The 26,419-nt window shown below is 41.0% G+C and overlaps 1 protein-coding gene across 5 annotated transcripts in view; it reads left to right on the top strand.

Moving 5' to 3' along the window:
* Positions 1 to 26,419, top strand: part of Nasp (Nuclear autoantigenic sperm protein) — a 55,047-nt gene that overhangs the window by 6,819 nt on the left and 21,809 nt on the right. For 4 of the 5 annotated variants that reach the window (XM_080271651.1, XM_080271650.1, XM_080271649.1 and 1 more), the window contains 4 exons: positions 12,805 to 12,940; positions 21,528 to 21,671; positions 25,017 to 25,104; positions 25,271 to 25,400. In XM_080271651.1, coding sequence (XP_080127777.1) covers positions 12,805 to 12,940; positions 21,528 to 21,671; positions 25,017 to 25,104; positions 25,271 to 25,400 — 498 coding nt within the window. The remainder of the gene's footprint in view (positions 1 to 12,804; positions 12,941 to 21,527; positions 21,672 to 25,016; positions 25,105 to 25,270; positions 25,401 to 26,419) is intronic. The other variant, XM_080271648.1, reaches the window with a different exon arrangement.

The raw sequence follows: 26,419 nt of genomic DNA, 5'->3' as shown, positions 1-26,419 counted from the left end.
AATATTTTTATAAGTACAGTGACGAACGTGCCAAATATCTAAAACTGAGCTTTAGGTCGCTACACACTTGTCCGCCATTTTTCTATCCAGTGGAAGTGTTTTCATGGCATGTTCATCTTTATGACATGGTCGAAAGTCCTATATAAGAAGGTAAACTCTTGTCCCAACACGCTGCAGTGTGGTACACATGGCCTGTGCCTCTCTGAGGAAAGTTGTAGTGGAAGAAAGACAAACATGCCAGCTATCACTCCTTCAGGCTGCCAATGAGAGGTGGGTCTCATGATATCATACTTACAGCCAGTCAGCAGCCGTGTTTTGTGGATGTGTCAGCTTGTGGGTGTGGCCAGATCCTACCCATCCCAGTTCTGTTTGCATTGTAAGCCACACAGATGTGCTTTTGGTTTATTACATTGTTTTCACCTCAGATTTACAGTGATTTACATTGCAGCGTGAGTGACTTACATAGTGATGACGACCAGGAGATCCCTGAACATACATGAAAGCGAAAAAGTGATCCATCTTCATGGAAACGTGCAGTTGCCAAGCAAAAACGAAATGCTGGGTAAGCATACGTGAGTTATAGCACAAAAAAGGAAGTGCCAGCTAGGAAACCTGGTCCTCCTTGTAAGTGTGATTGCTTCAACAACTTTGGCAGTGATAAATTGAGTGATCTATTTACAGCTTTTTGGGCAGTGCGTGCTTACAACAGGCAGAACAGTTAGGCAGCATTGCAAGTCATGTGAAAAGTGTTGCTATGAAGTGGCCATATGTCAAAGGCCATAAATTGTGCAAGTTGCATACGGTTAGTTATTGTGTTCAGTATGGCAAGGTGACTTATGATGTTTGTCGATCATCATTCCTCAGCATTCACAGTTCAGGTGAGCGTAGAGTTTGTTCTGTACTTGAGAAGGTGACTGTAACTGGATCAGTGGAAGCTGACAAGCAAGGCACTGGTTCTGATCTGAAAGAAGTTAGTGATGAACGGAAAGCACTAGACCAATGATGTACTAGTCTACTGTTAATCCTCACACAACCCACAACACTTAAATACATGCAGCACTACTGTACATGGGTTGGTGATTGTCCCTTTTTTAGAGGTGCTGTGGTATGGGGTTAATAACTGAACAACATTATAACTTAATATATACTGTAAAAGCAAGGTTGGGTCTGGTTAGTACTTGGATGGGTGACAGCCTGGGAACACCAGATGCTGTTGGCATAACGTTCTCCCTACGTGTCAAGTGGGGTTGGTGGAGGATTAGTGCCCCTCCCTGTAAAACAATTAACTCTAAGCCCTTGGCCACCCCGTTTGGGATAAATGGCGTCTGGCAATGAATGAATGAATATTTTGTATATTTTTCTTATGTATCTTGAAGTATTTTACCAGCTCTATTTTTTAAGACCGTTTATTGAAATTGGGCTACTGATTAATAAGTTACAACGAAACAAATTTTTAACAATATCTCAAACCGCCAATTAGGCACGTTTTTCGTTATTTGACTAAACGCCTCATAAGTTACAATTAAACAAATTTTTAACACTATTTATCTCAAAACACTGATTTAGCACGTTTGTCATTATTTGACTGAACGCCTCATATATTGTGTACTGAATTTGTTCATTTTTTACAGGATAGAAGTACTGTCACCACTCAGATCCTCCGACCACAATCTCATCAAAGCCTCTTTAGTCAATTCTCTCAAACCTCCCTGTTCTGAACCTGTCAGGGTGACCTGATGGCACTTTGTTATAGGGCAGACTGGGATGGATTCAGAAATTAACTTGCTGACATTCCATGGCAGTCTTTCTTCTCTAGTGACATCAATTCTACCCTGTCCCACATGAATGACTTAATACACGCTGGTATGAAATTGTTCATGCCAAGTCAACAGTTCACACTCCCCAAAATGGTTTGATAGCAATTGTACTAGAGCAACAGCCCAAAAGTCATTAGCATATAACTCATACTTAAAATATAAAAGATCTGAATCACTCAGTCAGTTTAAAATTGCTAGGAACCAAGCAAAAGCAACAATAAATCTCGCTAAGGCAAACTTTCTTCACAATCAAGCATCCAAACTACTAAACAGTCCTAATGACAATAGAATATTCTGGTCAGCTGTCAGTTCTTTAACATGTCATCACCCATTCCCCCACTAAAATCTTCAGGTGGTAACATTACAAATGGCCCATGTGGTAATGCGATTATCCTTGCCAGTAGATGTGATAGAAATTCTGAGTTAGAGGAAGTCAGCCAGAACGTCCCAGTACTAGAACATGACTCTCCAGAAATTGCTCCACTTAAAATACAGACGATGTGTAAAATCCATCGTAGACAATTTACCAACCAACAAAGCTCCAGGCCCAAATGGAATTCCTCCAAGTGTTTTGAAAAAATACTTCCTAGAACCCGCTTCTGTTCTAGCCAGATTGTTCAGACTATGCATACATCTTCATTTCCTAATTCTTGGAAAGAACTAATATCCACCCAATTCAGAAGAAAGGAAGTTCCTCTGACCCCTCTGATTACAAACCAGTAGCTATTACATCTTCTCTTGGTTAAGTATTTTAAATCATTACGTATAAATGCATAGGGGGAGGCGGTGGCTCAATCGGTAGAGAGGTGGGCTACAGTCCCAAGGGACCCAGGTTCAAATCCCTGCTGGGGCAGGGGACAGTTTAAGGATTTGAATTACATTAAATCAGGCTTTACTGATCTACCAGAAACCCCGCTGACAAGTCGTAAAAGTACCCCCGCTAATACCAATACACCAGTCCTGTATGAGACAGCCCTAGCATGTATTCAATATGGACGGTGGGTATTAGCGCCGAAGTGGTGACATGTAGGTGCATGGTATGTAGGAGGTCTGCTGGGCCTTGATAGCAGGCTGTGAAGCCTATGCCCAGAGTCGGACGCACAAAAAAAAAAAAAAAAAAAAAAAAAAAAAAAAAAAAAGTTAAACATCTTGAATCCAATAACTTAATTAGTGATGGACAGTATGGTTTTCACTGCAAAAGATCCACCATCGATATACTTAATCTCTTGACTCACACCATCCATCAGTCAGTTGACGAACATGGAGAAACTCATGCATAGCCCTTGATATTTCTAGAGCTTTTAACAGAGTATTGCACTGTTCCCTGCTCTCCAAACTCCCTTGCTATGGACTAACGTCTTTTGTTCCTCTGATTTCCTCATATCTCAGTGACAGAAAGATAAAAGTAGATGATGTATATTCCAATTTCCACTCACTTAATGCCACCATGCCACAAGATCAGTTCTGGCTCCAACCCTATTCCTGATTCATATTAATGATTTCTTATGTCACCTATAATCCCATCCATTCATATGCAGATGACTCAGTACCTCACAGTTCATCACTTAAACACCCATTCACACAAAGTGTAATATCTCTTAACTCACAACTCATCTAGGACACTACCGCGTCCTGTTGACGCACATATGCGCCCAAACGTTTTGTCGCTGTGACTCACGTTGATGTTTAAAAATGCGCTGCAATTGCAAGGTCCATCAACTGCACATTTTTCAAATTTCGCATGTGATTTTTGGTACATATATGCGGGACACCTTCCTCTACCCGAGGCCAGGTGGGGTCAATGCCTTACCCTGCTATTACAAATAAATTATCTCCTCTGCAGGTAAGAAGGAATGATACCTCCCTTGAATTATATTTGTTTCGTTTGGTTTTGAAGGCTCCAAGATGCTGGTATGCCTTGGGCATGGTCACCTAATGGCAGCTTTCCAAGCTGCTCAATCTGCAGCAGCCTCCCTGTTCAGTCCCTTAACCCTGAGGTCACGCTTAATGACCTCGTCCCACGTCTGAGTTTACCCTGAGCAACCCTACCCCCAACATTAACGCTTCACACTTTCTGCACCCAATTATCATCTCCCATCCTCTCTACATGCCCAAACCACCTCAATCTACCTCTCCTTATCACAACACCAATATTCTCCTGTCCCATCCTACCTTTCAACTCTTCCATCGTAAACCCAGCCCCCCCAGGCTTTCCACAGAGGGATGCACTGCACATCCACCTAATCATTGTCATTTCTGTATGTTTGATCCTGCGAATATCCTCTTCCTTTACTGCCCAGGTCTCACTACTGTACAGTATTACACTCCTAACATGCATACAAAGATCCCTCAGCACATAGGGAGAGCCCTCGCAATGTCAGGAGAGGCAGCAGCTCCTTGAACTTCTTCCAACCACTTCTGACCCTAGCCACAGAACTAGCTTCAGCTGCACCTCCAGCACATAACATGTCTCCCAAATAACAAAACTTCCACACACTCAGACTCGCCAGCAAGTTCAGTCCTTTCATACCTGACAGTCTCCACCTGCTCTCACTGACATGCCACACGCATATCAGCAGATGCTTTTTTGGAAGATGCTCAGATGAAGTTGGATCCATTATGCCAGCTTTCCATGCCTTCCCCTCTGCTACACTGGCATCTGTTAGCACTCGTGACTGGAATGTTACTGCCATATTGCAGAACTTCTGCCTATCAGAAATCTTTTATTCCCCGAACTTCATCTCTTTGAAACTCGCCTCCCCAAAGTTGTTTTCCCCTAATCTTCAGCCTACAGTTGTTCAAGTCCTATTGTTACAGATCTTTTAGGAATGGAGACACCAGTAATCAGGTGTATGGATTATATATGAGGTGCTTGGAGGGAAAACCAGGTAAGCACCACCCCAGCCAGAAACGGATTTACATATACCACTTTATTCCCCAAATCCTCTTCTACCACTACAACAAGAGTTTAAGTGAAAAAGATGTCCCTAAGATGGTTGAAAATTACAATTTTTAAAGGGCTGTGAACAACCATACTGCTATTGATAGCCAACCACTCCATGACATTACCATTAGGTCCATTTTGGCTTAGTATTTTCTTCTCCCAAGTACTGCATCCTTGGAAACCAACATCATGTCCGGTTTTCCTACTTGAGTTAAGGCGATTTTACCATAGTATTCATGTCAAAACACGCACTTATTGTAAGCCGCATGTATGTGAGGCTAAGAGTGAGAGGGAAAACCAGGCGAGTGCCTCACAGCAGGAGATGGCTGCAAGACCCGCCAATTGCGTGGCTTGACGCATACCACCAAGCTTTTTTTTAATGACACCACCATAAAGGCACATGTCCTTACTTACCTACTGACATATTATCAGTCTCAGTATCTTATAGCTGACCTACAATAACACATATTATGGGTAAAAGTACTGCTACTTTGTCGTCAATTGTTGTCTAACAAGAGGAGAAAGAAGATGTTATTGAATTTATTCATTTAAAATACCACTAATTATCAGCGTCTGAGTATCATTACGGAAAAGTAGATGAATTAGGCTACATGGGAAAAAAAACAAGATAGGAATATCTTCATTGGTTGAAAAGTTATGTCATATTTAAAGTACACAAACTTTAACAGCGTTTTTTTCTGTTTTCTTTTTTTGGGGCTTACCTGGTTTTCCCTCTAATGGCCTCATATATATATATATATATATATATATATATATATATATATATATATATATATAATGTGTGTGTGTGTGTGTGATTATATATATATACAGTATATATATATATATATATATATATATATATATATATATATATATATATATATACAGTATATATATATATATACAGTATATATATATATATATATATATATATATATATATATGTATGTATATATACAGTGTATATATATATATATATATATAGCAAGGAGGAATACTTGGCTGCCAAGTGTAGGGCTAGAAGAGAGGTATACAGGGTGAAGTCTGAGTCACAGAGACTTTTACTTGATAACCTGAATCATGGGGAAAGGAAAAATATGATAGTTAAGGTGACAAATCAGATGAAGAGGGATAATCGGGATATTATAGGTGTGCAGTGTGTGAAGAATGATGAAGGAAGGGTAGTAGTGAACAGTGAGGATACTAAAGATGCATGAAGAGACTATTATAGCCAGTTGTTGAATGATGATGAAGGAAGGGTAGTAGTGAACAGTGAGGATATTAAAGATGCATGAAGAGACTATTATAGCCAGTTGTTGAATGAGGAGTTTGACTGGGACAGGGAAGGTTTGGAGCCAGCAGATCCAGTGTTTGGCCCTTGGCCTTTGATTGATGCTGCTGCTGTGAGTGAGGTAATAGGCAGGATGAAGGTGGGGAAGGCAGCAGGTGTGTCTGGGTTGACTGCTGAAATGTTCAAGGCCTCAGGAGATATAGGTGTGAGGTTAGTCACTGACCTGATAAATATGATTATTTATGAGTGTGTTTTCCCAGATGATTGGCTGAAGAGTGTAATTGTATATGTGTATAAAGGGAAGGGTGATGCCCTGGAAAGAGATGATTATAGGGGTATAAAGCTTTTAGATCAGATAATGGAGAGAGTTTTAGAAGATATGATTAGAGAGAGTGAATATTGATGAGATGCAGTTTGGGTTTATGCCAGGTAGGGGGACCACTGATGCCATATTCATTGTTCGGCAGCTTCAGGAAAAATATATTGGTAGGAGAAGGGATCTGTATTTTGTTTTTGTTGATTTGGAAAAGGCCTTTGACAGAGTCCCTAGAGAGGTGGTGAAGTGGGCAATGAGAAAGCTTGGCTTGGAGGAATGGCTGGTTAGGGTGGTTATGGCTATGTATGTGGGTGCTCGCACCCAGGCAAGAGTGAATGGAGATTTGAGTGATGAGTTTTCCGTGAACATTGGTGTGCATCAGGGGTCAATTTTGAGTCCCATGTTGTTTATCATGGTACTTGAAGCCCTCTCACGTGACTTTAGAAACGGACTCCCGTGGGAGATGTTTGTATGCTGATGATTTGGTGTTGATTGCAGAGAACGAAAGGGAGGCGGAGGAAAGGTTTAGGAAGTGGAGAGATGGTATGGGACACTAAGGGCTTAAGGGTAAATGCAGATAAAACAGAAGTGATGATATCTAGGGTTGGTGGCGATACTGTCAAAGACGAGGGAGAGTGGCCATGTGCAGTTTGCCACAAGGGCGTGGGAAGTAATTCTATCTTGTGCAGTGTTTGTGATAAATGGGTGCACAAGAGATGTAGTGGTATCAGAGGTAGACTGCGAGATAATGCTGATTTTATGTGTACGGTGTGTCTGGGAGAGCAGGTGGAGATTGTCAGGCGTGAAAGGATTGAACTTGCTGGTGAATCTCTTGAGTGTGTGGAAGAGTTTTGTTATTTGGGAGACATGCTGTGTGCCAGAGGTGGGGCTGGAGCTAGCTCTGTGGCTGGGGTGAGAAGTGGTTGGAAGAAATTCAGGGAGCTCTTGCCTCTTCTGACATTGAGAGGACTCTTCCTATGTGCTAAGGGGTCTTTGTATGCAGCATGTGTTAGGAGTGTAATGCTGTATGGTAGTGAGACCTGGGCAGTAAAGGAGGAGGATATTCGCCGGCTCAGACGTATAGAAATGACAATGATTAGGTGGATGTGTAGTGCATCCCTGCTTGCAAGGTCCGGGGGGAGCTTGGTTTACGATGGAAAAGTTGAGAGGTAGGATGGGACTGGAGTGTATTGGTGTTGTGATGAGGAGAGGTAGATTGAGATGGTTTGGACATGTGGAGAGGATGGGGGATGATAATTGGGTGAGGAAGGTGAGAAGTGTTAATATTGGGGGTGGAGTTATGAGGAGTAGACCGAGAAAGACATGGGACGAGGTCATTAAGTGTGACCTCGGGGTTAAGGGACTCAACAGGGAGCCTGCAATGGATCGTGCAGCGTGGAAAGCTGCCATTAGGTGACCAAGGCCAACGCATGCAAGCATGTTGGAGTCTTTAAAAATTAAACTAAAATTAAACAAATATATATAGCCATATATATGTATATTTATGGTATATACTGTACTGTATATATATTTGTTTTTCCTTCATCTGTTCTGTTATAAAAAAAAAAAAAATTGTTTTGCGTAAGAATTTCAGCTACATATGAGGTGTCCTCGTTGTGAATACACGGATGTAAAACCATCCCTTCACCTCACAATAATTTCTTCGTTTGAGATGCTAATCTCGAGTAGTATCGGATCATGCCCGAGCCAGTTCAGCCTATACACACACGGAAGCACCCATTATCTTGAAACAGACTGTAAATAGCATCTCTCTTCTCTTTCCACAAGAATTGGACCACCAATAGGGGGAAAAAAAAAATCCATACAGGAATTAACAATATAAACATGAAAAAGAAGGAAAACTTTTATAATTATGATAGGAAGGAAAACTTTTATAATTATTTGAGAGGAATGAAGTCACAGAATGTACAGTGAGGTTGGATGGTGAGGATATAGAAAATGTGAGAGCATTCAAGTACTTGGATAGTGTGATGAGTAAGGATGGAACTTTGAAGGATGAAGTGCGTGAAAGGGTACAGCAGGGGAGGAAGGTTGTTGGTTCACTGAAAGCAGTGATGAGAAATAGGGAGGTGAGTATGGAAGTTAAGAAGTCACTGCATGATAGTATTGTGATCCCTACCCTGACGTTTGGAAGCGAGGCGTGGGCCTTGCAAGAGGGGAACAAGTCAAGAGTGAGAGCAGTGGAAATGAGTTACTTGAGAGGAGCATGTGGAGTAGCATGGAGGGACAGGTTGACGAATGAGGAAGTGAAGGAACGTTGTGAGGTGGATGTGGATGTGGTTGAGAAGATTAGGAGAAATACACTGAGGTGGTTTGGACATGTGGAGAGAATGGAGAATGAAAGACTGACTGAGAGGGTTTATGTAGGTGAGATGGAGGGAGGGGTAGACCAAGGATGAGGTGGAGGGATGGAGTTGAGAGGTATATGAGGGAGGGGGGGGTGAGTTGGGGGGAGGGTAGCCAAATGGTGGGTGACAGAGTGACTTGGAGGCATTTTGTCTGTGGCCACCCTTTCCAGGATTAGGGCGTCGGGCTATAGAGATAGAGAAGAGATACTTCTGTTTATAGGTACACATTATTTACTGAAAATGTTCATTTTACATATTTTTTTTCTTGCTACAAGCATTTCAACAATATACAGTATTAAGTGTTCTCGTGGTGAATATTTGGGTGTAAAACCTTCTCTTCCCTTCACTCTAATTCCCTTGTGCTAGGTGTTAATCATGAGTTGTATCAAGTTTAAGATGCTACAGTTCTTCTAATTCCCTTGTGCTAGGTGCTAATCATGAGTTGTATCAAGTTTAAGATGCTGCAGTTTGGCTAATACACACAAAGGAGGACCCTTATCTGGTTAGAGTCTAAAAATGTCATTTCCCACCTCTCTTTGGATATAACTAAACCACCCAGACAACAGAAATAACTTGTTACTTGCCTAAACAAAAACAAAAAAATAAATAAATAAATGAAACATCCAATATTATGTACTGATTTTGTTCGTAATAAAAATATCTATAGTTCTGGCACGTGAGTCTGAAGGTGTCATTATCGTGCCTTGGCAACCTATCCTTCAACAGTGCATCCAGTTTTGTGTACTGTATATGATATGATATGTGTGTGGTTCGTGTATAATATGTTCATGTATAATATGTTCATGTATAATATTTGTGTATAATTGTATGATTCGTGTATGTAATATGATACAAAATCAGATGCACTGTTGACTGGTAGGTTGCCAAGGTATGATAATGATACCTTCAGACTCGTGTGCCGTGACTATAGCCATTTCAAACACTTCAGCATCATTGAAATTTTTTGAGGGGTGAAAATATGGATATTTCTTAGTGTGGTGTTTTTCATTCCTCTGCTTAACCCCTTAACCGCGGGGCGTCACTTTCGTGACGCTTGGGAGCAAGGGATCATACCGCGGGGCGTCGCTTTTGTGATTCTGTGTTATTTTGAATTCACCCGGGCTTCCAAGTGGGGGCTTGTATCATCTATCAGTACTGACAATGGCCAACACTAGTCAGCACTCCTAATCTCATCTGTACTCCCATCCATTGTTGACAATTTAGCCATTTCTCCCCGTTCTTGACTCCCCTCCCTACCCCCCCTCCATTACCCTATCCTCTCGCCTGCCCGGCCATGCTACGCTAAGTAAATCTTCCCTGGAATTTTTCACTGGTTTCATCCATTGAAATAAGCCCTATGTCGTATTCTTATACCAAATAATATATACAAGAAAGAAATCAGGTAAGTGAGAGTGCCATACACCTGGAATTGGCTAATTATCACCTGACAACACCTCACGTGCACTCGTTCGCTAATTTTCGCTGTTTTTTTCCCCTTGAAATATGCCGTATAATCTATTTTCGTGATAAATATACATGTAAGGAGGGAAGGGAGAAGCCTAAGTGATATTTACATTCACCTGGAACTACCTAATTTATAATGTATTGTCTAGATTTCCTGCCAATCATATCAGTGCTACACAAAGCTGTTTCAAGATTTAACATTGGTAGCTCTGATTATATATCTCCTAAGTAGGCCTCTAATCTATTTTCGTAATAAATATACATGTAAGGAGGGAAGGGAGAAGCCTAAGTGATATTTACATTCACCTGGAACTACCAAATTTATAATGTATTGTCTAGATTTCCTGCCAATCATATCAGTGCTAGACTTAGCTGTTTCAAGAAGTAATATTGGTAACTCTGAATAACCCCTAAACAGGCCTCCAGGCTGGCTGGCCCTGCGTTATCAGTTTACTCTCATCTTCCGAAGTGAGGGGACGTATGTTTCTTCTTGCTGACTTCAAGGCCTTTTTTCACCCCCATGCAAATGGCTCTGTGACCTTTACCCCCTACTAAACCTCGTGTGGAAAGAGGTAAAGGGCTGACAATTGATAAAAGAGTGACTACGATCTTTCTATTGAGTAAAACAGTGCAAGTGGAATTGTAAATAATGTGTAAACAGCAAGTGAAAGTAATGAATGTAAATATACGTGAACAATGGAAAATAGTTTTATAAGTTATTTCAAGTGACAGTGCACAACACAGTGTAAATAAAATTGAAATGTAAATAACGTAAATAAAATAGAGAACGTAAATAGAAATGTAAATGAGTAGCATTATAAGAATACGAGTATATACCCTAGGAGTAATGAAAGTGAAAGTTTCACTCTAGCATGTCTGAATGCTATGAGTTATGAGAGTGAAGATGAAAGTGACATTCACTCTCAATGCCAGTATACAGGACGAGAAAGTGAATGCTACGTATTTTACTAAAAGAAATTGAATCCCTACAGTGACAATAAACTAATACTACTGAAGGAAACTTATGGATAAAGACTGTAGATATATATAAGTGTTATATAGTAATAGAAATATAAAGTGTGAGGGGTTTTATGAATAATAAATGACAGACTACGAAGAGCACTAAGAGCGAACTAGTGCCAGTGTGACGATCAGACGCGCTCGTAATTTCCATTGCTTTCACATTTTTTTTTTTTTTTTTTTTTTTTTTTTTTGAGTATGGATCCCAAACTACTTGAAAATTGTAGAATAGTGTTTATAGTGTTTGTATCTGGCTGTGGTAATCATATTACGGGTTGTCGGGAAGTGTAAAGTGGAGACTTCGTTACCCTACTTCAGAGGTCTCCACAAGTCCTACGGTAACCGACGAAGGCTCAACAATCATTCCAGGAGAAAGCTGAAGGTATGTGCCATAAGCATAAGTAATTTTATTATTCTAGGCCTAATAACTGATTTTTGGCAAATATTTTTTGAGAGTCTGTCGGAGCCCAAATAACCCCGCGGCACACGCAAGTCATTGGTAAACAAGCCCGCGGTGTAGGGGTTAATATTTACCAGCAGTCATTTGGTGAAATTTTTCTCGCTTCATTGTGAAGCACAGGATGGGGCTCAGAAGCTAAAAATTAAACATGTAGGTGCACCAGACGTTTTTCTTCAGTTTGGCAAGAAAAAAGATATACGATTTTCGAAGGTGCCAGGGCCTGCCTGTGGGTCCCTGTGAATTCCACTGGCTTGACCACAGAGGGATTAAATGTGCTGCATGAATGTTATTGTTTATCGTACTATACAGGCCAAATTATCATATTGGGCAATAATTTTTGCACATCTTGGATTGCTGAATCACTGAGCACTGGGTGCAGCATGTCTTAGCCTCCTAATCTGAGCCCATCTGTTTGAATACACACTTTTTCGATCAAAGTACTGTATCTCTAACTGGTGTTTGCCATTATGATTAACAGCCAGTACAACTTCCTGGTGTTTCACTTACTGATTAAGTGAGTCATTCACCATCCAATCCTGTGTTGCCCCATGAGGACCATTGGAGCCTGGGTCTAGGCAAGTTGGTCCTGACATTTAAGATGGGAGTGACCGGCCTCACTCATCCCTGAATGGCATTACCTGAGCAGTAAACCCCAACCGTCTCTTGGATGTAAACCAGCCTAGGCTCAGTCTGCTTGGAATGCCATAATTACCCACTAAACCACTAGGTGCCATAATTTGATTGTATGGTTACCACCCAGCATACTAAATGGTTTCCTGGTGTACAGGAAACCATGTGGGTTTGTCACTCAGTGTAGAGTCACCTGTATACAGAAGGAAAGAATGAAGGAAAGAAAGATGGAAGAGGAAGGAAGGGAGTGAGGAAAGGGCAGTCACCCTTGAGCAGCACTATCTCAAGTGAGTGAATGGTGAGCGTCCCCACCTACCACTACTAAATGAAAAACTGGAATATTTTAGCAATATTTTGGAGCATACTGGCGGCCAGTCAGGTTAGATCTATGGGCCGAGTCAGGCCCGCGGGCCGTAGGTTGCTGACCCCTGCCTTTCAGGAAAGACTGTTGGTTTCAGTGAAATTCTTAACCTGTCTGTTATACTTGCAGGAGGCTTGCCGGTTCCTTGCAGAAGAGTATGGGGAGACAGCCCCTGAGTGCGGGGATGCATACTACCATTATGGGCAAGCGCTGCTGGAACTGGCACGAGTAGAGAATGGAGTCTTGGGGAATGCTCTGGATGGAGGTGAGAAAAATAGGGGCTTTAGCTGCTTATGATTTTGTTTTACTTAAGGATATGTACTTGATACCCGTAACAGAAGCTCTTTGATTGCTACATTTGATGAACATTGTCTGTGTATGGTACTTTAATCTCAGAGTGTATTACCTCCATCACAATTGATTGGAATGAGTAGCATGAATTGAGTAGTTCAGTGTCTTAAATGATAACCTTTTCATTTAAGCCAAATTAAACCCTACTGAAAGGAACAGCTTTTTAAAGTGCCTTTGCCATTGAGAGTAGGGACTACTTCATTGTTGTAGAGAAAATGCAGTTTTTTTTTTAAATATGTGTGAGGGAAATAAAGTTACTGCCCTTCAATTCCAAAATTTTTCAGTGCCAGATGGTGATGATAGTTTTAATTCTCAAGTTCCTGATCCTGAGGATATGACAGGTAAAATCTTTCGTATGTTTTATACTGAACTGCAAAAAAATAACTGAAGAATCATTTGAATTATGAATGTCATCCTTTGGATTTTTACTTACTGAGATCTCTTTACTGTAGAGAGTGACCAAGAGTTTGTTACAACTGAAGTTGGGAAAGCATTAGAGGAAAACTATTGTTATTTGAAAGAGAAAATGGAAACTGTAAAGGACAAAGCTGCTGCTGTAGAAAAGTGTCAGGAATCCAAGGAGGGAGAGAACCTACAGAAAAGTTTAGCTGAAGATAGTGGTACTGCAAAACCTGTAACAAATAAGATGGTGAACAAAGCTCCTGAGGTTTCGGTGATGATGTCGGATATCAGTCTAAATTCCGCAGAGGATTCAGGCCTGGGTGCTGATGCAAAAGTTGAGAAAAGCTCCAATGAACAAAATGGGAGAGCTAAAAGTGAAGATGAAGCGGGAGAAATAAGAAATGGAACGAAGGGTAAGGTTAGATTTTGGCTATGTTGTAGGATGATGACCACACTGATTGTGGCATTGGGATTACATATATCACATGTGGGTTTTGGTATAGTTGTATAGATCCTTAGTACTATCATTCCATCTACAGTCTGCAGTAGTACTGGTTTTGTAATATGGGACAGATTATATATAGTGTGTGTGTGTATATATATATATATATATATATATATATATATATATATATATATATATATATATATATATATATATATATACATATATATACATATGTAATATATATACATATGTAATATATATATACATATATAAATATATATACATATGTTATATATATATATATATATATATATATATATATATATATGTATATATATATATATATATATATATATATATATATATATATATATATATATATATATATATATATATATATATATATATATATATATATATATATATATATATATATATATATATATATACTGTACATATAGAATATATATACTGTACATATATATAATATATATACGTATATGTATATTTCTATATTATCTATATCTATTTATCTATCTATCTATATATATATGATATATATATACCCCCCTGGGGGTAGGGGGGTTTTCAAGAATACTTCCCCAGTATCCCTGCTTGTTGTACGAGGTGACTAAAAGTGTTGGCGGAGGGTTAATGCCCCTCCCCGGAAAACAGCTAACAAAACAGACGAACAGGAAGCCTCGGATAAGGACTGACCAAAAGATGACGCCCAAGGACCGGACAATGGACATGGTACAGATTGCAACATGGAATGTAAGGGGTGCGAATGATGAGGTGAAAGAGAGAGAGATTGTCCAGGTGCTTGAGGGTGGGAAAGTGGATGTATGTGGAGTAACTGAAACTAAATGGTGAGGAGAGAGAGTGAGAGAATGGGAGTATGGATGGGGTATATGTGCTAGGAGTAGGTGAGAATGAGAGGGCAAAAGAAGGAGTGTGTATTGTTGTGAGTAAAAGATGGAAGAAGAACATCAGAGAGTATGGATCAGTTGGGTCAAGGATTGTGTGGGCAAGATTGAAAGTTGGAATACAGATGTGGGTGATCGTAGTGCGTGTATGTGCCAATGCAAGAATATGCAAGCAGAGTGAGAGAAGAGTTCTGGACAAATGTGGAAGTGTGCATGGAAAGTTTGGAAGGAATGAGAGTGTTTTTGATCGGTGATATGAATGGTAAAGTAGGGAATGTGAAGATGGATGGAATAGTTGGTAAGTGGGGTGTGCCTGCTGAGATAGATGAGAATGGCAGTGCGTTAGTGGACATTTGTGCCAATGCCCTCTTCAGGCACAAAATGATCCACAGGTATACATGGCGAGTGATGAGAAGGGTGGGTGGTGAACTGAATGAAAGGAAGGCAATGATTGATTATGTGTGTGTGGATGAAAGGATGCAAAGATGTGTAATGGATGAAGAGCTTATTGAGGTTGGGGGAGTGGACTTTCTGACCACTACTTGGTGGTGGCCAGAATCAAGATCCAAGTAAGATAGAGAAATAGAAGAAGGGAAGGACGGGGAGAAGGAGTAGTTGCAGGGAGAGTGGAAAGGTTACAAGAGGATGAGAAAAGGGCAGAATATAAGAGAGAACTGAAGGAACGATTGGGTAAATATGAATTGGAGCAGATGGGGAACGTGGAAGGTGTGTGCAGGATATTCACAGAAGAAATATGGGCAGCATGTGAAGTGGTGTGTGGGGTTAAGAGAAGACAGGGGGGGGGTGCAAGGAACAGTGTGGTGGAATGAAGAGGTGAGACAGGCTGTGACACAAAGGAAGAAAGCATACAATGAATGGATGAGAAATAGGGGCGTGGAAGAAGTTGAGAGGCGGAAGAGAGAGTTATATGTAAAAAGGAAGAAAGAGGTGAAAAGATTAGTTAGAGAGAGTAAGAAGAGAGTGGATGAGGAATTTGGAAGGAATTTGAGTGTAAACTGGAGGGACTGTAAGAAAATGTTCTGGAAAGAGGTGAAGAGAGTAAGACAGGGTGGCAGTGAAGTTAGCAGGGGAGTGAAAGATAAAAATGGTAGATTGCTAGTGGAGAAGGGAGAAAAAGTGAGCAGATGGAGAGAACACTTTAAGGAATTGTTGAACATAGATAATGGAAGTAATGCGAGTATAAGTGGCTGGGAGAAGGAGGGAGGTGAGAAGACAGGAAGAAATCAGTAGGATAGAAGTTGTGGAAGCAATGAAGAAAGTCAAATTGAGGAAAGCCCCATGAATTGATGGAGTGTGTGGTGAAATGCTGAAGCATGGGGGAGAGATAGTTGTAGAATGGATGTGGAAGATGTGCAGATTGGCCTGGAAGGAAGGTAGAGTCCCAGAGGATTGGAAGTCAGGTATAATTTTTCCCATGTACAAAGGGAAAGGGGAAAAAGAAGTGTGTGGTAATCACAGGGGCATTTGTTAGCTTAGTGTAAAAGGAAAAGTGTATGGTAGGATACGTATTGACAGAGTTAGGGGAAGGACAGAGGAATTAGTTGAAGAACAGGGAGGCTTTGGGAAGGGAAGAGGTTGTGTAGATCAGATATTCATTCTTAGATCTTTAGTGGAAAAGTTTCTAGAGAAGGGGAAGAAGTTGTATGCGGCTTTCATGGATTTGGAGAAAGCATATGACAGGGTGGATAGACAAGGATTGTGGAAAGTATTAAGAATATATGGAGTAGATGGGAAGTTGTTGAATGCTGTGAAGAGTATGTATGATGGTGCTAAGGCTGCAGTGCGTGTGGATGGTGAACTGAGTGAATTTTTTTTCTTTGAAGGTTAGGTTGAAACAGGGATGTGTCATGTCTCCATGGTTGTTCAATCTGTACATGGATGGGATAATGAGGTACAAGATAGGGCAGTGGATGTTGGAGTTGCCCTGGTGAGAGAGGGTAGTGTTTGGACACTCCCTGTACTGTGTTTGCAGATGATACTATGTTGTTGAGTGAAGACAAAGGGGAGCTGCAAGGCTTGGTGGATGATTTTGGGAGAGTGTTTAAGAAATGGAATCTAAAGGTGAATGTAGGGAAGAGTAAAGTGTTGGTCTTTGAGAGAGGTGAAGTCAGTGAATGCACAGCGAGGTTGGATGGTGAGGAATTGGAAAATGTGAGTACGTTTAAGTACTTGGGTAGTGTGATGTGTATGGATGGAAGTTGGAGGGTGAAGTGCTTGACTGGGTACAACAAGGAAGAAAGGTTGCTGGTTGCTTGAAAGCAGTGATAAGAAACAGGGAAGTGAGCATGGAAGTGAAAAAGTTACTACATGACAGTATTGTGAAACCAACTCTAACGTATGGAAGTGAAGCTTGGTCGTTGTTGGAAGGGCACGAGTCAAAAGTGAGAGCAGTGGAAATGAGTTATTTAAAAGGAGCCTGTGGAGTCACATGGAGAGACAGGCTGACAAATGAGGATATAAAGAAGCGTTGTGGTGTGGATGTGGATGTGATAGGAAGCGTTAGGAGGAACACACTGAGGTGGTTTGGGCATGTGGGGAGGATGGAGGGTGAGAGACTGTTGAGGAGAGTGTGTGTGAGTGAGGTGGAGGGGGAGGGGGAGGCCGAGGATGAGATGGAGGGATGGGGTGGAGAGGTATATGAGAGGGGGGGGTGTGAGTTGGGAGCAGGACAGTGAAATGGCGGGGGATAAGGCGACGTGGAGGTGATTTGTTTGTGGCCACCCTGTATGGGATTGAGGCGTCTGGCAATAGATAGATAGATATACTGTATATATATATATATATATTATATGCAAGGCTTTGGTGGATGAGTTTGAGAGTGTGTGTAAGAAACAGAATCTAAAGGTGAATGTAGGGAAGAGTAAAGTTATGGTCCTCAAGAGAAGTGGAGTCGGTGAATGTACAGTGAGGTAGGATGTGGAGGAAATGGAAATTGTGTGTGCATTTAAGTACTTGGGTAGTGTCATGAGTAAGGATGGAAGTTTAGAGGGTGAAGTGCTTGAAAGGGTACAATAAGGAAGAAAGGTTGCTGGTTCCTTGAAAACAGTGATAAGAAACAGGGAAGTGAAAAAGTTACTACATGACAGTATTGTGATACCAACACCAACGTATGGAAGTGAAACTTGGACCATGTTGGAGGGTCAGAGGTCGAGAGTGAGAGCAGTGGAAATGAGTTATTTAAGAGGAGCCTGTGGAATCATACGGAGAGACAGACTGACAAATGACGAAGTGAAGGAGTGTTGCAGTATGGATGTGGATGTGATAGGAAGCGTTAGGAGAAACACTTTGAGGTGGTTTGGCCATGTAGAGTGGATGGAGAGTGAGAGACTAATGTGAAGAGTGTATGTGAGTGAGGTAGAGCTGGGGGGGGGGAGAGGGAGGGTGAGGCCATGGATGAGATGGAGAGATGGAGTGGAGAGGTATATGAGAGAGGGGGGGGTGAGCTGGGAGTAGGGCAATGAAATGGAGGGAGACAGGGCAACATGGAGGCGATTTGTTTGTGGTCCCCCCTTGCGAGATTAAGGCGTCTGGCAATAGATAGATAGATAGGACTAGGTTGGAGATAGGGGGAGTAGTAGCCAGGTAGACTATTTCCTGGTCAGGAGGGCTGATAGGAGGTTGGTGAGTGATAATAAAGTTAGCTATAGTAGCTATAGGGAGTGAGGAGTTTATGCAGGAACACAAGTTATTGGTATGTGGCATGGTGCTTAAGGAGCAGGTAATGAAAAGGAGCAGTTGAAAAACTGAGCTGTAAGGGATGCTTTCTGTAGTGAGATGAATAGAGTGGTGGCTAAACAGGGAGCTGTTGACAGAAGTGTTAATGAACAGTACAGAACCCTTAAGAACAATATACTGAGAGTCATTTATTCAGTGTGTGGATGGACAAGGCCCCCCTTCCCCTCTAAGACATAAAGTAACTTGGTGGTGGGATGAGAGTGTAGAAGCTGCAGTTAAGGAGAAAAGAAGACCTTTTAGGAACAAAGAGGAATACTTGGCTGCTAAACGTAGGACGAAAAAAAGAGGTAACTGTACAGGACAAAATCTCAGTCTGAGAGTTTTTCTGGATAACCTAAATAGTGTGGGAAGAAAGAATATGATATTTATGGTGGTAAATCAGTTGAAGAGGGAAAGCAGAGATATCATAGGTGAGCAGTGTGCTAAAACTGATGAAGGAATGGTATTGGTTAACATTGGGGATATTAAAGATGCCTGGAGAGAGCATTATAACCAGTTACTGAATGAGGAATTTGACTGGAACAGGGAAGGTTTGGAGTCAACAGATCCAGTGTTTGGCCCTTGGCCTTTGATTGATGCTGTTGTTGTGAGCAGGGCAATAGGCAGGATGCAGGTGGGCAATGTGGCAGGTATGTCTGGGTTGACTGCTGAAATGCTGAAGGCCTCAGGAGATATAGGAGTGGGGGTTGGTTACTGATTTGATACGCATGATTGTATGTGTGTTGTCCCAGATGATTGGGTGAAGAGTGTGATTGTGAATGTGTACAAGGGGAAGGATGATGTCCTAGAAAGAGGAATTATGGAGGCATAAAGCTTTTGGACCAGATAATGATGGTAATGGTGAGAGTTATTTAAGATACAGTTAGAGAAAGAGTGAATATTGATGAGATGCAGTTTGGGTTTATGCCAGGCAGAGGTACCACTGATGCCATATTCATTGTTCAGCTGCTTCAGAAAGAATATGCTCATATATAAAAGAGAAGGGATCTGTACCTTGTTTTTCTTGATTTGGAAAGGCCTTTTACAGTCCCTGCACCTTGTTTTTGTTGATTTGGAAAGTCCTTTTATGGTCCCTAGGGAGGTGGTGAAGTGGGCAGTGAGAAAGCTTGGGATCAAGGGGTGGCTGGTTAGAGTGGTTGTGGCTTTGTATGTGGGTGCTCACACCCAGATGAGAGTGGATGGAGATTTGAGTGATGAGTTTTCCTTGAATGTTGGTGTTCATCTGGGGTCAGTCTTGAACCCCTTGTTTTTCATCATGGTGCTTGAACTCCTCTCACACGACTTTAGAAATGGACTTCCATGGGAGAAGTTGTATGCTGATGATTTGATGTTGATTGCAGAGAATGAAAAGGAGGTGGAGGCAAGATTTAGGAAGTGGAGAGATTGTATAGGGCACAAGGGCTTAAGAGTAAATGCAGATAAAACAAAGATGATGGTATCTAGAGTTTATGGCGGTATTGTCAGTGAAGAGGGAGAGTGGCCATGAGCTGTTTGCCGCAAGGGCGTGGGAAGTAATTCCATCTTGTGCAGTATTTGTGACAAGTGAGTGCTTAAGAGATGTAGTAGTATTAGAGAAAGACTATGGGATAATGCTGATTTCATGTATTGGGGAGAGCATGTGGAGATTGTCAAACGTGAAAGGATTGATCTTGCCGGTGAGTCTTGAGTGTGTGGAAGTTTTGCTGTTTGGGAGATGTTATGTGCTGGAGGTGGGGCTGGAGCTAGAGCTTTATGGCTAGAATGAGAAGTGGGTGGAAGAAGTTCAGGAAGCTGAGTTGTTGCTTCTCCTGACATTGAGAGGGCTCTCCCTCCATGTTAAAGGATCTTTGTATGTGACGTGTGTTAGGAGAGTAATTCTGTATGTTAGCGAGACCTATTCTCCGTTTTTTTTATTGAGGCGAAGATGCGCTTGACAAGTTGATGATGATTGGCTGAATGCAACATGTCCAAAAAATATTTACTAATCCAAATTTCCCCCTCAGATATTTGTTGTCAATTAATAATGCTAGATTATGAAGTAATGTTGCATTCAGCCAATAATCATCAATCTGTCAAGTGCATCTTCGCCTCGATAAAAAAAACTGAGTATAGGCAGTAAAGGAAGAGGATATTTACAGGCTGAAATGCACAGAAGTGACTGATTAGGTTTATGTACAGTGCATCGATGAGTGTGGTCCCTGAGGGGACTAGGTTTATGATGAAAGAGGTAAGATTGGATTGGAATGTATTTATGTTGTGATGGTGAGAGGTAAATTTAGATGGTTTGGGCATGTGGAGAGGATAGGGGATGATATTTGGGTTGAGAAAGTGAAAAGTGTTAACATTAGGGGTAAGGTTGCGAGAGGTAGACTGAAAAAGACCTGGGACAAGGTCACTGTGTGTAACTTTAGGGATACGAGACTGAATAGGGAGGTTGTAAGAGGTCGAGCAGCATGGAGGGCTGCCACTAGGCGACCAAGGCTGACACATGTAAGATCTTTGGAGTCTTTAAAATCTCAATGAAATGATGCCCTTCAACATTTTATTTGAGATGTTTATCAGTTCCTTCCCCATGTATTATTATTATTATTATTTTTATTATTATTATTATTACAGTATTTATTATTATTATTATTATTACAGTATTTATTATTATTATTATTATTATTATTATTATTATTATTATTATTATTACAGTATTTATTATTATTTCCCACCCTGGAGTGAGAAAGGAGGTCCGGATGATTTTTTTTAAGGAGTGGTAGTGGTAATGGTGGTGGGAAATACCTGTACCCTGTTGTAGTTGGAGGATTAAGTAGATTACATTTTGATGTGGTATTGGTGTTTAAAGTTTAGATAGCCCACTAATGCACCTTTTTCAACACCTGCTGTATTAAATCTATTTACCTCCAGTTCCAGTATGATGAATTATAAGTAGCATTGGTTTAGTACTGTACTGATATATGGCTAATGAATGTGATTTATTGCAGAAGAGGGTAGTACAGAAGATGAAGATGGTGATGAAGGTGAAGGTGGTGGTGAAGGTGATGAAGGCGAGGAAGACTCCCAGGAAGGTGAATCACAGGATGAAGATGGAAATAATGAGGAAAGCGAGAGTCCAGGTGAAGGAGAAGGTAAATTATATACTGCGACTGTTAATTCAGACTTACTCCCATCTTCCCTTGTGGAAGCTTTCCATAGGGGTGTCTGAAGTTCTAAGTAGCTCTGTTCATGCACATAACTCTTGTTCTTAACCATTTTTGCTAGGAAGTGAAGAATGCTATGATTATTTACCCACATAGAAAGTTTTCCACTCATTATATCCCTGCTACCTCAGTATATTTTGTTTTATCTGCTATGTACAGTATTGCATCTCCTTTCATTATATTATTTTCATTTATCCAACTTAAACCCACTCCATCTGTTCTTAGTCACTTCACCAGACCCTATTTCAGAGGTATGCCACCAGATAGTCTGGCGTTGCCCAGCCTCAATTAAATATTTTTGCGGGGTTTTGAAGACCTGTGAAATATTATGTAATATTAAGTTACAGTAATAATGTTGCTCTTTGTAGATTTTTGTTTTTTCTTATTCAGTCAAATGCCTATACATACTGTATCTGTAAAAAAAGAATAACCAGGCTTTCAGAGAATCTTAGTCTATCTTAGCTTGGGGACTGAATTAGTGTGTTGTCTGTTTACATATATTTGAATAAATCATGTGCAGTTAGTAAAAAGAGATTACCTTCAGGACTTCTGATGTGTGTGGTTTAGCATGCTTTAACGAAGTAAGCTGTTCCACTGAAAATAACGTACTTAACGATTGCTTAGTTATTGAGTCCTTCATGTTAATCAAAACAAACAGCAGCACATTATGACATCATAACCACTGCAGAGTACAAGGAGGAGTAAGGAATCTTGCCCATCCCTTCAAATTAGCCATATACGGGTAGCTTTTGGTGCTTTTTGTAGAGTCCAGTTTGCAATCAGCAACTGCTCACACAAATTCCGTCATGTTAAAATTAGGCCACTAAGGTCATCCAGACGTCCAACAGGCCCAGGTATTGTTTTGAACAGTCATTCGTCAGACAGGGCAGCATATTGAAAGATGCTGCCAAATCTGCAGCTTCATATCTATTTTCTTGTGTAGATATTAATGAATGAAAAATATTTTAATCACTGTTATCTTGCTTTGTGGATGGCTCTAGTAAAATTGCCTAGGTTTTGTCTCTGTTATGCTTACAGAGATGAGTAAACTGACAAAAGCTGAGTTTACAAAATGACACTTATGTATGATCAAAAGGCTCCCACAGTGTAATTTCTTTGTAGAATATCATGCCAGCTGAGTAATTTGAAGAACTTAAGCACTGGCTACATTTTCATAGCCTACCCCACATCAGAACTGGGCAACGGAAGTGAACCTAGTGTCGCATTTCTGAAGCAATCTGGTGAAGTGTCTGATTGTTGCTGGTAACCCATCTCAAAATTTTGACATTATTTCTTTACCCCACCATCCATATTTCTCAACAGTACACATAAGGGGGGATAAGATTGAAAGGCCCATACTCTGCAACTGCTGTCTAGGGTTTGATGAGTATGAAAATAAGATGTGGAGAGCAAACAAGTTCTTTAAATTCTACATTCCTGAGGGTTTAGGGATTATATCCCCCCATGAATGTTGAGGTGTTGGTGTGCATTAACCCACCCCATCCCGACGTTTTCTGGGCAGTGGTACGCCCCAGTCCCGACATGTTTGCCCCCCCCCCCCCCTTTTTTTTTTTTTTTTTTTTTTTTTTTTTTATTTTTTTTTTTTCTCAAACATTTGCTTTTGGTGAGAAACGTCGAAAATTCATAGAGAAATCGCTCACCTGAGGTTTAAAATACTCGATCTAGGTACGAGTACCTCCTTACCTGACTGGGTTTTCTAACAGGCTGGCACCAAAGAAAACGAGTTCTATGGGAGGGTAACTATTTTATCCACTCATAAACAGTATTTATTTATTTACTTGGTATGAATTTATATGTAGTACAAGAGTATATTGGTTTTCAAACAGTAATATAGGCATTATAAGCATTGTTTCACTCACTAACTCATCACCATTCATGACCTTTTTTTCCCACATTACCTGATCATCATTTCTGACTGTTTCTTCCTCTAATGCTATGTAAACTTTGTCCTCCACATTGTCATCAGTTGGGGAATCACTCTGGCCCTGAATGTCTTTATTGGCCAGGTCACTGGTAACAGGTGAATTGCCGAGACAATGGCGTGCAGGGGGGGAGGGAGAGGTTATGCGGTGTAAGGCATTGTCCCTGCTTGGCATCTTGTAGAGGAATAGAGGAAGGTGTCCCTTGTATACGTGCCAAAAATCACTCGCGAAATCACTCGCAAAAATTGAAAATTGTGCAAATTAGGGACCTTGCAATGTTGCTGCGTTAATTCACGTCTCCGGGATATGAGTGCACATCATGTGAGGATGTGAATTCACGTCTCCGGGACGCGGCGGGTTAAGCTCCCCACTTGTTCCAATATGGTTTTCAAATCATGGTTTGTAGTTCACATATCTGCAAATGCCTTAAGTCAGTGGATGACACCAAATTTAGTATCAGTGCAGGTCTTCATTCCGTGTCCAGGGCTGTGGTTGTGGCAGGAGTTGGTGCAGAGTTGGGAGCAGCATGCTCATTAGCTTCACCGAAAAACTGATGATATTTGACGTCCTTTTAGTACACTTGCAGGCACTTGGAGCAGTGAAGCCCACTATATTGCTGAAATCTTCCCCTCTGTAATTGCCAGAAAACTAGTTTAAACTAATGTGTGTAAGGTAAAACATTTGGTCATGAATAAAGCAGTTGACACTGATAGAAAATGTCTACATTAGGTGAATGTCACATTAAAAGATTGGAGGAGAGTGTTTGGCCTTTCGTTATTTGCTAATTGGCTGGTGGTAGGTGGTGATCATCATCATCCACTCACTTGATGTAGGGTGCCTACTTTTTCCTTCTTTCTCGATCTATCTGTATCTGTCCTCCCCTATGTCTACTTCTCCATTTTGTTTCAGTCACATTTATTAGTTGTCTTTCCACTTCAGAGAGCTCTACACTGTGTGATAAGCCTAATGGTTTCCTGTAACCCAGGAAACCACATACAAAGCTGGTGGTAACAATATAACCAAATTATTGGATGATGTGGAGCCTGCTACGGTGCCCTTGTTAACTGGGTGGAGGGAAAAGTGCAGCATCCTTCCAGGAACTAAACCTCTACACTGTTCCCTTTGCTTTGCTGTGGTGAGGCATTGTCAGTCACAAAGGGACATTGGTTCACTGCACAGAGGTGGTTGCTTGCGTGCAGGTGATGGGTCTGCTAGGCCAGACAGACTGGAGTTGATCAACAACAACTTTTTGACTGATTTTATTGTAGAGCTTTTGTAGTTTTAGATACTTAGATTTCTCACTAAGTTAAGCGAGAAATTATTCATGCAGGAGAAAAAACAGAAGAGGATGAGGAAGAGGTATCAAACTTACAGCTGTCTTGGGAGATGTTGGAGCTGGCTAAAGTTATCTTCCAAAAGTAAGTGTTATATCAAGATCATTCACTATTGTGATCCTGATGCAGTGATTAATCAGTTATTTTGGAATATTGGTTTATTTGGAAAGGTTGGGGAAATAAAAATTTTTAACATAGTACTAGAAACCCATTACCTGCATATTTATTGATTCATTTATGTTTATTTTAGACAGGCAGAAACTAATCCTGAGATGAATAAGAAAGTTGCCCAGGTGTACCTCAAGCTTGGGGAGGTGGGCTTGGAGAGTGAGAACTATGCTCAAGGAATTGAAGACTTCAGACAGTGCCTTGCAATTCAGGTTTGGTTCATTAGTTTAAGTATGGTCATTTTAGAAGTGTGAAGTGATTAGTAGTGTCATATGGTAAAAGCTGATATTTGCACCTTGATTCTTTATCTGTTGTCACTTAAGTGGCACAATTGACTGAAGGATAGTTACTTGTAATTTGCATCGTACTTTGCATAAGTAGAAAGTAGGTAAGGAAGGATAATTGATGCAACTTCATTATCAGAATGCATATGTTCCATATATACACTCTTATCCCCCCCCCCCCTCCCCCAACACTCAACACTGTATTTTACAAACGCGTGAAAGGGATGGATGAGTAGAGGATAGAGTGAGTGATATAAATGGTTGGATGGAGGGAGAGGGAGGGAGGGAAGGGGGGGGGAAGGGAGGGAGGGAAGGAGAGGGAGAGGAATAGATGGATGGAGGGGAATTATGGAGGGAGTAGGAGAAATATATGAGTGAAGGGGGAGAGAGAAACAGATGTATGGAGGGAGTGAGAGAAATAGATATATGGAGAAAGTGAGAAAAATAGGTGTGTGGAGGGAGGGAGGGAGAAGAATTGATGTGAGGAGGGAGGGAGAGAAATTGATGTATGGAAGGAGGGAGGAATAGATGCATAGGGAGAGAGGAAGGAAGATTTTGGTGGTGGATAGATTTGGCAAGATACAGCTGGTGAAAATTTTCATGAACATTGTCAGAGTTGCTTGCAACTGAAATTAAAGGTCATTCACTGCAGCATGGCCCTGACTTTTGTTCTTTTACACCTATTTTGTGCAGCATAATGGCAGAAAGGCAACAGTACATTTCTACATCCTTTCCATAGCACTTCATGACTCCATAATTTTGTGTTAATCGGTTTTTACAACTTTGGTTCACGACTCCATAATTTAGTGTTAATCTGCAATGATTAGTGTTAATCGTTGCATTCAAGATAGTGGTAGGTAGGGGTGCCCTCCATCCACTCACTCGATGTAGTGCAGTTTTGGGTGTCTGCCCTTCCTCTCTACCTTCCTTCCTCCTCTGTCTTTCTT

This window comes from Coenobita brevimanus, chromosome 47 (assembly GCF_032717465.1).
Source record: "Coenobita brevimanus isolate Jiangsu-jjx chromosome 47, ASM3271746v2, whole genome shotgun sequence".
Lineage (NCBI taxonomy): Eukaryota > Metazoa > Arthropoda > Malacostraca > Decapoda > Coenobitidae > Coenobita > Coenobita brevimanus.
Note: the sequence above shows the minus strand (reverse complement) of the source record. Positions and strands in the feature narration are given on the sequence as shown.